The sequence below is a fragment of the Rhinatrema bivittatum genome, chromosome 16 (assembly GCF_901001135.1).
Source record: "Rhinatrema bivittatum chromosome 16, aRhiBiv1.1, whole genome shotgun sequence".
NCBI lineage: Eukaryota > Metazoa > Chordata > Amphibia > Gymnophiona > Rhinatrematidae > Rhinatrema > Rhinatrema bivittatum.
This window is the reverse complement of record NC_042630.1, coordinates 3547804-3560168: the sequence shown is the minus strand read 5'-3', so window position 1 is coordinate 3560168 and position 12365 is coordinate 3547804. Positions and strand designations below refer to the sequence as shown.

The 12365-nt window shown below is 56.8% G+C and overlaps 1 protein-coding gene across 3 annotated transcripts in view; it reads right to left on the bottom strand.

The window, feature by feature from the left end:
• The window catches only part of EPHA1 (EPH receptor A1), a 33360-nt gene that overhangs the window by 18632 nt on the left and 2363 nt on the right, over nucleotides 1-12365 (bottom strand). For 2 of the 3 annotated variants that reach the window (XM_029579482.1, XM_029579484.1), the window contains exons 2-5: nucleotides 5811-5878; nucleotides 3431-4103; nucleotides 1197-1352; nucleotides 327-662 (exon numbers count right to left, since the gene is read on the bottom strand). In XM_029579482.1, the coding sequence (XP_029435342.1) occupies nucleotides 327-662; nucleotides 1197-1352; nucleotides 3431-4103; nucleotides 5811-5878 (1233 nt within the window). The remainder of the gene's footprint in view (nucleotides 1-326; nucleotides 663-1196; nucleotides 1353-3430; nucleotides 4104-5810; nucleotides 5879-12365) is intronic. The other variant, XM_029579483.1, reaches the window with a different exon arrangement.

The window sequence follows — 12365 nt, the reverse complement described above, 5'->3', positions numbered from 1 at the left end:
TGATACACGTAAAGCATGAATACAGCACAGACAGCTGAAGAGCAGAGATTCAATAGGACCCCATAGGAAGTGAATATTTCTAACACATAGTAAGGCTTTAATAGCAAGAAACTTTGTATTCCCAGGAAAAAAAAAAAAAGCCATGTCAGAGGAACAAAAGCTGAAGAAAAAGCAGCACAACCAAGAAATAAAGTGAAGGATACTAGAGGGGGTTTGCAGCCTGGGTGAACCATTGGTGCCATCTCCTGGAAAGTGCTGTGCACTGCTGGTGGGTTTTAATTTCTGGAATAGGAAAGAGCTCATGGCTGCCTGTGCGTCTCATTTACCTGTGGGTCCGAGCGACACCATCAGCTCTGCGAAGCCCCTGGGTTCCTCTACCAGTTCCGAGACGTTGTTCCGGGCCTCCACACGGAAGGTGTAATTAGTGTAGGGCTCCAGCCCGTCCACTGCTACCCAGGGCTGCATCAGTCTGTCCTTTGCTGGCCGGAAGGTCACCTCCTCCTCGCAGGGGTTGCAGGGCCCCACCTCTGATGGACAGAGGTGGCAGGAGACATGGTACAACAGCTCCTTGCGGCCACCCAGATCGCTGGGGGGCAGCCAGCGGAGGGAGAGCTGAGTGCCTGACAGTGTGAAGCTGATGTTCTTGGGGGCAGAGGGTGGTCCTGTACAGAGAAGGAGAGACACACAGAATTAATACCTCATACCCGCCACATGCAATTAACACAGTGCACGCTTAATAATCTCTATCAATAAGATTTGTTCTCTTTTGGAATGAGGATGGGGACAGGGGACCAATTCTGTTTGCAAAACATGAAACTCACGTTGGCATCAGAAGGAAGCCAGACTGTGCGGGTGTGTCTGGGGGTTAGGGAAGCCTAGGACACCACCTCAGAAGCCCTACTTGGACGAATCAGACCTGGGGATCTGCAGCTCCCCCCTCTCTCTCTCTGAATGAGCGGCATTACCACCTCCATTTCCATGTTCCCCTGTCTTCACCCCCACCCAGGGGCGGATTAGCCTATCAGGGGATCGGGCATCCCCCGGCGGGCCGGTCGCTCTAGTCACGTGGGCTGCCGAGCTCGGCCGTGGCAGAGCCGCGCTCGGCAGACCACGTGGTATCTCCTGGGCCGGTCGTCAGCGGGAATCCGCCGCTGTCCCCACCCCTCCTGCATCCCTTCCTCCCACGTGGCTCTCACGGGTGCAGGCAGCTTCGTGTCCTTCGGTGCGGGCCCGGTAGAAACCCGCATTGCAGATGCAGGTAATGGCCCGGGGGGTAGCCGAGGAGCTGTTGGGTGGGCACTTCAGACAACGTGGGGTCTGCGGGGAGTCCTTGTAGAAACCTTGAGGGCATCCTGTGGAAAGAGAGAGAAAACATACCCAATGCATACGACAGACGTGAAACGCACGCAAAACTACGGGATTATTCTAAGCGAAACCCGCAGGCTGGAGAGAGCACAGGTGCAAGAGGCTTCATCGGGGGGAATAGAAACCTCCATGAAGTTGCATCTTTCGGGTCAGTACAGTAAAATAAAATAATAAAAACTGTAAAACACCAACGTATCCTGTCTGCATCTGACAAATAAATCCAGGGCATAGAGACAGAGAAAAGAAAGGAACCCCCCACCCACCCAGGAGGAGAAAGAGGAGAGACCGACGTGCAAGCCGTGGATGCTGAGGCACTTCTGAAAATGACAACCACCAAATTTCAGGTCAATGGTGCAGTTTAACAGAACGTTCTGCACCTCTGGACGAATGGATTCAGCCACCCTGCAAGCCCTTTCCAGAGGAGGAACGGCAGTACCAGGAAACGGCCACCAGATGGCGCAGGCACGTCACATTCCAGTGTGAAAAAATACCAGAGCGGGGGGGGGGGGGGGGGGGGGGTGTCCTCATTTTGGGGGTAAATTTAGAAGCAGCTCATGCACGTAAATTGCTCATTATAAAACTGCACACAGGGTTTGTACCCATAAGAATTAAGTGCATCACCCGATTTCACTCATATTTGTATGGGCATTTTTAAAAGAAAAGGTGTTGCAAAGGGGCGGAGTTTGGATTTATGCACATCTATTTTCATTTTTAAAGTGTGTGCGGAAATTAACCCTCACAGGTTAGCGCTGTAAAGAACGGGCCAGTCTGGAAAATGTGAAACGAATGCACACAAAGCCAGCCCGTGCGCACCCGTTCGTTTTCAACGCTGGTGCAAGTTATGTCCACAGCTGCTGCATACGTTACCTTGGGGTCCATGAGGAAACACGGAGCACATCTGGCCCTAAACGTGTCCAGATTTTACAAGCCTAGCAACCCCCAGATAAGGCAATGAGGGAGAGGCCTTAATCGGCTTCTACCCCGGCCCAATATTTTCAGGCAGGGGGGAATGTGCACTTGGCGTAGGGGGGGGGGGGGTGTCATGCTACTGCCCCCTTTCTCCTTCCATAGAATGCGCCCTCCCTCCCAGGGACAGTGATCTTATATTGCGGGTGTGTGCGGGGGGGGGGGGGGGGGGAAGACATGTCCAGACAGGCCCAGCTCTCCTTCTTTCCTCTCTGATTGACAGAGAAGAGTTGCCAAATATTTGGAATATATTTTTTTCTGGGGTTGGGTGGAAACTGCATAAAGCAGCAAAACTGGAAATCACAGAGCAGCAGCAGGGGCTGAAAGTCCAAAATGTGCAAAGCTGAGGGATGCAGCGGTGGCACAGAGAGGGGCAGGGATGGGGGTGAGAAAGAGAAGACAAGTGAGCGGGGGATTACCCGGCTACTGTGAGGGCCCGGCTGACAGGGTTCAAGGTGTGCATGAGTCAGTGCAGGAACCAGTTTTACCAGAGCCCAGATGACAGGGGGAAGCAGAGGGAGGAGACTGCCGAGGCAGAGCCTGGGAAACCAACCACAGAGATAATTGCTGTAACCCCTTCCCTGCCCTGCCAGCCTGAGTCACAGGAAGTGCCGCAGGGTGCAAAGGCTACCTGGGAACCAGAGGCTCGGGCCTCGCCCTCAGCCGGAATCCCCACGGAGCCAGGGTTGGGATTAACACTCTCACTCTCCACGCACAAAGGATCTGTCACACCTCAGAGCACCACTGCCAGGATGCACACCCGCCAGTGCCTTCGTGCGAGGATTCACACTCCCAGCTTCCAAACAAAGCAGAATCCATACCTTGAGGGCGCTAGTGCCAGGATTCCCAATCCCTTCCCAGCACAGTGGGTCCCACACCCCCCTCCTACAGTACTGCCAGCATTGACGATCTCCCCCTCCTTCCAATCCACTCTCTGGACCAAGTTTGGGGACATTGCACGTGCCTCTGTCCTGCATCGCCATTCTTCTACCATGAAAGCATCCTCTTTAGAGGAAATGGCACCATTTTGCACCAAAAAAAGCAAACCTGATAACACCCACGTATTGGGGACGGGGAGAGAGATGAAATAAGCTCTCACCTGAGCACGCCACGCTGTCCTTTCCCTCCTCGTGCCCCGCCAGGCACCGGCAACGGCCCACAGGGACCAGCCACTCGCCGTCGGCGCTGCAGTGCATCCTGGGTGGCCCCCCTCTCTCCTTCTCCTCCTCAGCATTGTCCACGCAGGTGCCAGACACTTCCACCAGCCCTTCCGAGGCTGCCAGGGTCTCCCTGAAGAGCGCCAGCCCCCAGACCTCTTCCAGGCAGATCTTGTAGAAGGCCCGGACCGAGACCAGCGCCACGCAGGCCCCCGAGTTCTGAAAGGCAAGGTAGAAGCCGCGACGGGAGAGCGGGGGAATGGAGCTGACCTCCACATTCAAGCGCATGGCACCCGCCGCAATGTCGCGGTGCGTGAAGCTGAGGTCGGGCGCAATGGTGTCCACTTTGGTGAACAGCGAGCGGCGGAAGAGGATGCCATGGTCCTCCTCCGACTCCATGTAGTACAGGTTGAAGGTCTCCCGGCAGGCCACCGACTCCCCCGCGAAGCTTTGGCAGTCGCGCACGGTGAACCGGAGCTCCACGAAGACCCGGCGGGCAGCGCCACGGAAGATCCAGCCACTGCGCAGCCAGTGGTCCGTGTCCGGGCGCAGGACATCACAGTCCTGGTACATGTAGGTGGGAGTCCCATTGACCATCTGCTGTAAGGCACTCCACTGCAGGGGGGCGGGGGAGACAAAGTAACAGCCAGTTTATCACAAAAAACCACTGACTCTACATGTAGGTATGAATTGTAAACTTACAGAGTTAGGTTTCATTATTCTTAAATGCCTGGGGATGGTCTTTATTCCTTGCAGCCTGTGATACAGTGAGATAGAAGCGATAGAAACACCTGGGGACGGTCTTTATTCCTTGCACCGTGTGATACAGTAAGATAGAAGGGATAGAAACGCCTGGGGATGGTCTTTATTCCTTGCACCGTGTGATACAGTGAGATAGAAGAGAGAGAATCACCTGGGTATGGTCTTTATTCCTTGCACTATTATAGTAAGATGGAAGGGATAGAAACGCCTGGGCACGGTCTTTATTCCTTGCACCATGTGATACAGTGAGATAGAAGGGATAGAAACGCCTGGGGATGGTCTTTATTCCTTGCACCGTGTGATACAGTGAGATAGAAGAGAGAGAATCACCTGGGGATGGTCTTTATTCCTTGCACCATGTGATACAGTAAGATAGAAGGGATAGAAACACCTGGGGATGGTCTTTATTCCTTGCACCGTGTGATACAGTAAGATAGAAGTGATAGAAACGCCTGGGGACGGTCTTTATTCCTTGCACCGTGTGATACAGTAAGATAGAAGGGATAGAAACGCCTGGGCACGGTCTTTATTCCTTGCACCATGTGATACAGTAAGATAGAAGGGATAGAAATGCCTGGGCACGGTCTTTATTCCTTGCACCATGTGATACAGTAAGATAGAAGGGATAGAAACGCCTGGGCACGGTCTTTATTCCTTGCACCATGTGATACAGTAAGATAGAAGGGATAGAAATGCCTGGGCACGGTCTTTATTCCTTGCACCATGTGATACAGTAAGATAGAAGGAATAGAAACACCTGGGGAAGGTCTTTATTCCTTGCACCATGTGATACAGTGAGATAGAAGGGATAGAAACACCTGGGGATGGTCTTTATTCCTTGCACCGTGTGATACAGTGAGATAGAAGGGATAGAAACACCTGGGGATGGTCTTTATTCCTTGCACCATGTGATACAGTGAGATAGAAGGGATAGAAACACCTGGGGACGGTCTTTATTCCTTGCAGCCTGTGATACAGTAAGATAGAAGGGATAGAAACACCTGGGGATGGTCTTTATTCCTTGCACCATGTGATACAGTAAGATAGAAGGGATAGAAACGCCTGGGCACGGTCTTTATTCCTTGCACCATGTGATACAGTAAGATAGAAGGGATAGAAACGCCTGGGCACGGACTTTATTCCTTGCACCATGTGATACAGAGAGATAGAAACGTCTGGGGATGGTCTTTAGTCCTTGCACCATGTGATACAGTAAGATAGAAGGAATAGAAACACCTGGGGATGGTCTTTATTCCTTGCACCATGTGATACAGTAAGATAGAAGGGATAGAAACACCTGGGCACGGTCTTTTTTCCTTGCACTGTGTGATACAGTAAGATAGAAGGGATAGAAACACCTGGGGATGGTCTTTATTCCTTGCACCATGTGATACAGTAAGATAGAAGGGATAGAAACACCTGGGCACGGTCTTTTTTCCTTGCACTGTGTGATACAGTAAGATAGAAGGGATAGAAACAACTTGGGTTGGTCTTTTTTCCTTGCACTGTGTGATTACATAGATCCAGCAGTATATCATGACCTCTGTTTCTTGCACTCACCCCTGTATCCGGAGGGTCCGGCAACCACCCCAGTTCTCCCTGTGCCGTGGATGTATCCAGCAGGTTCACTGTAAAACAGCACAAGAGTTAATGCTGCCAGTGCGCACCCTGAGCTTAAGACGTCCCCCTCTCTCAAGAAGATCCCAGCCTGTTTCAGAAAGCAAACCGAGGGGAGCGGGGAGGAACCAGGGTAAGCAAAGCCATGCTGGGAAAGTGTTACTGGGGGAAGAGGAGGCAATGGCAGCCGCTGGCCACTCTCATGAGGGCTGGGACAGGCAGGCGAGCTTTCCCTCTAGAGGGGAAGGGTGTGGGGATCATTCTGAGATGGGAAAAGCTGTGGAAATTCCCTGGCACTGGGCATCTTCAGACATGAAAGGTGGGGAGGGTCTCAGTCCCTTCAGGGAGGAGCGGAGAGGGTGTACTTCATATTTTTGTCTCTTCTTTCATTTGGTGAGGGGCCAGGAAAGTTTCCGGAATCTGAATCTGTCCCTTTAAGCGGAGGAAGAAGGGAGGGTGCCCTGTGCAGTGAATGAGTGGGCGGTGGAGAGAGAGGAAGAAGTGAATGAAGGACACAGGAGGGCGGAGATCCAGGAGAGGGGCACAGTCCAGTCCTCCCAAATACAGAATGAGGGACCACAGACACTGACCCGCAAACCCCGAGGAGCCACAGACTCTGCATGCAGTGCAGCACCCGAGAGCCAGAACCAGCCGTGCATTTCCCCTGCACTGTGCAAAGGGCAAAGAGAGAAGAGGAAAATCACAGACTTCCCACAAGAGAAGGAGCAGGAAAAACTGCGTCTAATCCTGGGGGAAAGAGGAGAAACAGCAGCGAGAGCAGCAGAGTCTGTGGGATCCTGCCCCCGGGCCAGAACCAGGATCCGAGCAGAGACAATCCGGACCAGCACCAGAACCCAGGAGCTGTCTCTAGGATTCCTCTCTTGTACATTGTACTTCTGTCACTTTGACTTGTCAGCCTCCCTGCCCCTGTGAGCTCTGGTACTCTTTCAGGGGAGGGTGTGAGCTGTCACAGATAATCCAGACACACACCCACAGATTCAGGAATGAGGAAAGAGCTGCCTCTCTCTCACCAGGGCTCCACTACTTCACACAGGAGGGTGTGAAAAAAAGGGGGGGGCATACTGTTGCCAGGAAGCTTAGCCCCTACCAAAATATGGCAGGACTGGCAGAGAGCATCCTCAGAGGCAGGGGGGAGGGGAGAGAGGAGTCAAGAGGTAAAGCTTGGGAGACCCAATACAATGAGGGGGTAAAGCCTGGGACGGGCACAGAGGATCCTCAGAGGTGAGGGAGTGAGGGGTAAAGCCTGGGATAAGCACAGAGGATCCTCAGAGGTGGGGGAGTGAGGGGTAAAGCCTGGGATAAGCCCAGAGGCTCCTCAGAGGTGGGGGAGTGAGGGGTAAAGCCTGGGATAAGCCCAGAGGCTCCTCAGAGGTGGGAGAGTGAGGGGTAAAGCCTGGGATAAGCACAGAGGATCCTCAGAGGTGGGTGAGTGAGGGGTAAAGCCTGGGAGAGGCACAGAGGATCCTCAGAGGTGGGGGAGTGAGAGGTAAAGCCTGGGATAAGCACAGAGGATCCTCAGAGGTGGGGGAGTGAGGGTAAAGCTTGGTATAAGCACAGAGGATCCTCAGAGGTGGGGGAGTGAGGGGTAAAGCCTGGGACAGACCCAGAGGATCCTCAGAGGTTGGGGAGTGAGGGGTAAAGCCTGGGATGGGTACAGAGGATCCTCAGAGGTGGGGGAGTGAGGGGTAAAGCATGAGATGCAGTAGAGAGAGTGACCCCCTCTGGAGTCTGCAGAGGGGGTGAGGGCTCCTCTCTGATTACAGGCCCATGCACACCGTGCTGTGCTATAGGGTTTCAGAACCAGGTTGCACAGTCGTACACTCCTGTTCTGTTTCTCATTACTCAGCAGTGGGAGCTGCTTAACTTCACATGGGGGGGGGGGGGGGGGGGGGGGGGGGTAGTGCTACACACAGACACAGCGCTGCCCGTAGCACTGCTGTGCCTGTGATGTGCCCTTCCTGTCGGGCCCTCCGTACCACAGCACGGTGGGGAGGGGGGGGTGGCCGTGCCTTTTCTCAGTCTGCCTGTGCCTGCAGGGGACCCGTCCAGGGGTGCGGGCAGCACAGGGGGTGCCACACGCACAGTGCGGCTGTGCAGGGGGAAACCTGCAGCTTGGGGAGAAGTTTCCGGTTCTTTAAAGCTTTATTTCGCTTCAGTTTCTTTGCCAAAAGGAAACAAACATTAAATTGAAAAAGCCAAAGAAAAGAAGACAGAAAGTGAATTGCCACGGGGCCTTCCCAGGCTCCGAACCTGTGGCTCCTCCCCAGACCCCGGGGGCCACTTCCCTGGGGGTAGTCAGCGAGCCCGGTCGCTCCCTTTCAAACATGGGGATCACTTCTGCCCCAGGGAAGGGTAAATGGGGGCTGGAGATGTCTCCGCCCCAGCAGAGGGGGAGGGGAAACGGATTGAAAATATCCCAAAATTTAGTGCACATCCCCCTCAGACAGGAAGCTCTCAAACAGGTGAGGAGATCCCCACCCCCCTCACATCTAGCAAGAGCCCTCTGCGCCATGACACCCCCCGGATACACCCCCCCCCCCCCCGGACCCCAAACCCTTAGTACAGACTCCCCCCCCCCCCCCCGGGCCCCAAACCCTTGGCAGTGGTGCCCCCGGAAACATAAGAACAGGCCAGACTGGGTCAGAGCAGACTTCCTCAGCACAGGAGCCCTCACTGGACCTGGCGTCCCCCTCTCCCCCTCTCCCCATGACTTTCCCCTGTGACCTGCAGCAGGGAGTCAGTCAGGAGCAGAGGGGCACATGGGGGGGGGGGGGGGGAAGCATTCTCAGGATAATGTCTGATCCTGCACCTGTGGCATGGAAATACCCCCCCCCCCCCCCCACTTTATATACACAGGGGACGCAGGCCAGAGTCACATACAGGTGGCCCATTAAACCCAGGAATATTTGTTTGGGGGGGGAGCAGCCGTCCCTTCCCTTCCTAGCTCTCTGGGATAGGGGGAGCAGCCGTCCCTTCCCTTCCTAGCTCTCTGGGATAGGGGGGAGCAGCTGTCCCGTCCCTTCCTAGCTCTCTGGGGTAGGGGGAGCAGCGTCCCTTCCCTTCCTAGCTCTCTGGGATAGGGGGGAGCAGCTGTCCCGTCCCTTCCTAGCTCTCTGGGATAGGGGGAGCAGCTGTCCCGTCCCTTCCTAGCTCTCTGGGATAGGGGGAGCAGCGTCCCGTCCCTTCCTAGCTCTCTGGGGTAGGGGGAGCAGCTTCCCTTCCCTTCCTAGCTCTCTGGGATAGGGGGAGCAGCTGTCCCTTCCCTTCCTAGCTCTCTGGGATAGGGGGAGCAGCTGTCCCTTCCCTTCCTAGCTCTCTGGGATAGGGGGAGCAGCGTCCCTTCCCTTCCTAGCTCTCTGGGGTAGAGGGAGCAGCGTCCCTTCCCTTCCTAGCTCTCTGGGATAGGGGGAGCAGCTGTCCCGTCCCTTCCTAGCTCTCTGGGATAGGGGGAGCAGCTGTCCCGTCCCTTCCTAGCTCTCTGGGATAGGGGGAGCAGCTGTCCCGTCCCTTCCTAGCTCTCTGGGATAGGGGGAGCAGCTGTCCCGTCCCTTCCTAGCTCTCTGGGATAGGGGGAGCAGCTGTCCCGTCCCTTCCTAGCTCTCTGGGATAGGGGGAGCAGCTGTCCCGTCCCTTCCTAGCTCTCTGGGATAGGGGGAGCAGCGTCCCTTCCCTTCCTAGCTCTCTGGGATAGGGGGAGCAGCTGTCCCGTCCCTTCCTAGCTCTCTGGGATAGGGGGAGCAGCTGTCCCGTCCCTTCCTAGCTCTCTGGGATAGGGGGAGCGGCGTCCCTTCCCTTCCTAGCTCTCTGGGATAGGGGGAGCAGCGTCCCTTTCCTTCCTAGCTCTCTGGGATAGGGGGAGCAGCGTCCCTTCCCTTCCTAGCTCTCTGGGATAGGGGGAGCAGCGTCCCTTTCCTTCCTAGCTCTCTGGGATAGGGGGAGCAGCGTCCCTTCCCTTCCTAGCTCTCTGGGATAGGGGGAGCAGCGTCCCTTTCCTTCCTAGCTCTCTGGGATAGGGGGAGCAGCCGTCCCTTCCCTTCCTAGCTCTCTGGGATAGGGGGAGCAGCGTCCCTTTCCTTCCTAGCTCTCTGGGATAGGGGGAGCAGCCGTCCCTTCCCTTCCTAGCTCTCTGGGATAGGGGGAGCAGCGTCCCTTCCCTTCCTAGCTCTCTGGGGTAGGGGGAGCAGCCGTCCCTTCCCTTCCTAGCTCTCTGGGGTAGGGGGAGCAGCGTCCCTTCCCTTCCTAGCTCTCTGGGATAGGGGGAGCAGCGTCCCTTCCCTTCCTAGCTCTCTGGGATAGGGGGAGCAGCTGTCCCATCCCTTCCTAGCTCTCTGGGATAGGGGGAGCAGCTGTCCCGTCCCTTCCTAGCTCTCTGGGATAGGGGGAGCAGCTGTCCCGTCCCTTCCTAGCTCTCTGGGATAGGGGGAGCAGCTGTCCCGTCCCTTCCTAGCTCTCTGGGATAGGGGGAGCGGCGTCCCGTCCCTTCCTAGCTCTCTGGGATAGGGGGAGCAGCGTCCCTTTCCTTCCTAGCTCTCTGGGATAGGGGGAGCAGCGTCCCTTCCCTTCCTAGCTCTCTGGGATAGGGGGAGCAGCGTCCCTTTCCTTCCTAGCTCTCTGGGATAGGGGGAGCAGCCGTCCCTTCCCTTCCTAGCTCTCTGGGATAGGGGGAGCAGCTGTCCCGTCCCTTCCTAGCTCTCTGGGATAGGGGGAGCAGCTGTCCCGTCCCTTCCTAGCTCTCTGGGATAGGGGGAGCGGCGTCCCTTCCCTTCCTAGCTCTCTGGGATAGGGGGAGCAGCGTCCCTTTCCTTCCTAGCTCTCTGGGATAGGGGGAGCAGCGTCCCTTTCCTTCCTAGCTCTCTGGGATAGGGGGAGCAGCGTCCCTTCCCTTCCTAGCTCTCTGGGATAGGGGGAGCAGCGTCCCTTTCCTTCCTAGCTCTCTGGGATAGGGGGAGCAGCCGTCCCTTCCCTTCCTAGCTCTCTGGGATAGGGGGAGCAGCGTCCCTTTCCTTCCTAGCTCTCTGGGATAGGGGGAGCAGCCGTCCCTTCCCTTCCTAGCTCTCTGGGATAGGGGGAGCAGCGTCCCGTCCCTTCCTAGCTCTCTGGGGTAGGGGGAGCAGCCGTCCCTTCCCTTCCTAGCTCTCTGGGGTAGGGGGAGCAGCGTCCCTTCCCTTCCTAGCTCTCTGGGATAGGGGGAGCAGCGTCCCTTCCCTTCCTAGCTCTCTGGGATAGGGGGAGCAGCTGTCCCGTCCCTTCCTAGCTCTCTGGGATAGGGGGAGCAGCTGTCCCGTCCCTTCCTAGCTCTCTGGGATAGGGGGAGCAGCTGTCCCGTCCCTTCCTAGCTCTCTGGGATAGGGGGAGCAGCTGTCCCGTCCCTTCCTAGCTCTCTGGGATAGGGGGGGCGGCGTCCCGTCCCTTCCTAGCTCTCTGGGATAGGGGGAGCAGCGTCCCTTTCCTTCCTAGCTCTCTGGGATAGGGGGAGCAGCGTCCCTTCCCTTCCTAGCTCTCTGGGATAGGGGGAGCAGCGTCCCTTTCCTTCCTAGCTCTCTGGGATAGGGGGAGCAGCCGTCCCTTCCCTTCCTAGCTCTCTGGGATAGGGGGAGCAGCGTCCCTTCCCTTCCTAGCTCTCTGGGATAGGGGGAGCAGCCGTCCCTTCCCTTCCTAGCTCTCTGGGATAGGGGGGAGCAGCGTCCCTTCCCTTCCTAGCTCTCTGGGATAGGGGGAGCAGCGTCCCGTCCCTTCCTAGCTCTCTGGGGTAGGGGGAGCAGCCGTCCCTTCCCTTCCTAGCTCTCTGGGGTAGGGGGGGCAGCGTCCCTTCCCTTCCTAGCTCTCTGGGATAGGGGGAGCAGCGTCCCTTCCCTTCCTAGCTCTCTGGGGTAGGGGGAGCAGCGTCCCTTCCCTTCCTAGCTCTCTGGGATAGGGGGAGCAGCCGTCCCTTCCCTTCCTAGCTCTCTGGGATAGGGGGAGCAGCATCCCTTCCCTTCCTAGCTCTCTGGGGTAGGGGGAGCAGCGTCCCTTCCCTTCCTAGCTCTCTGGGATAGGGGGAGCAGCCGTCCCTTCCTAGCTCTCTGGGGTAGGGGGAGCAGCGTCCCTTCCCTTCCTAGCTCTCTGGGATAGGGGGAGCAGCGTCCCTTCCCTTCCTAGCTCTCTGGGGTAGGGGGAGCAGCGTCCCTTCCCTTCCTAGCTCTCTGGGGTAGGGGGAGCAGCGTCCCTTCCCTTCCTAGCTCCCTGGGGGAGGGGGCGCAGCGTCCCTTCCCTTCCTAGCTCTCTGAGGTAGGGGGAGCAGCGTCCCTTCCCTTCCTAGCTCTCTGGGGTAGGGGGAGCAGCGTCCCTTCCCTTCCTAGCTCTCTGGGATAGGGGGGAGCAGCGTCCCTTCCCTTCCTATCTCTCTGGGATAGGGGGGAGCAGCGTCCCTTCCCTTCCTAGCTCTCTGGGATAGGGGGGGAGCAGCGTCCCTTCCCTTCCTAGCTCTCTGGGATAGGG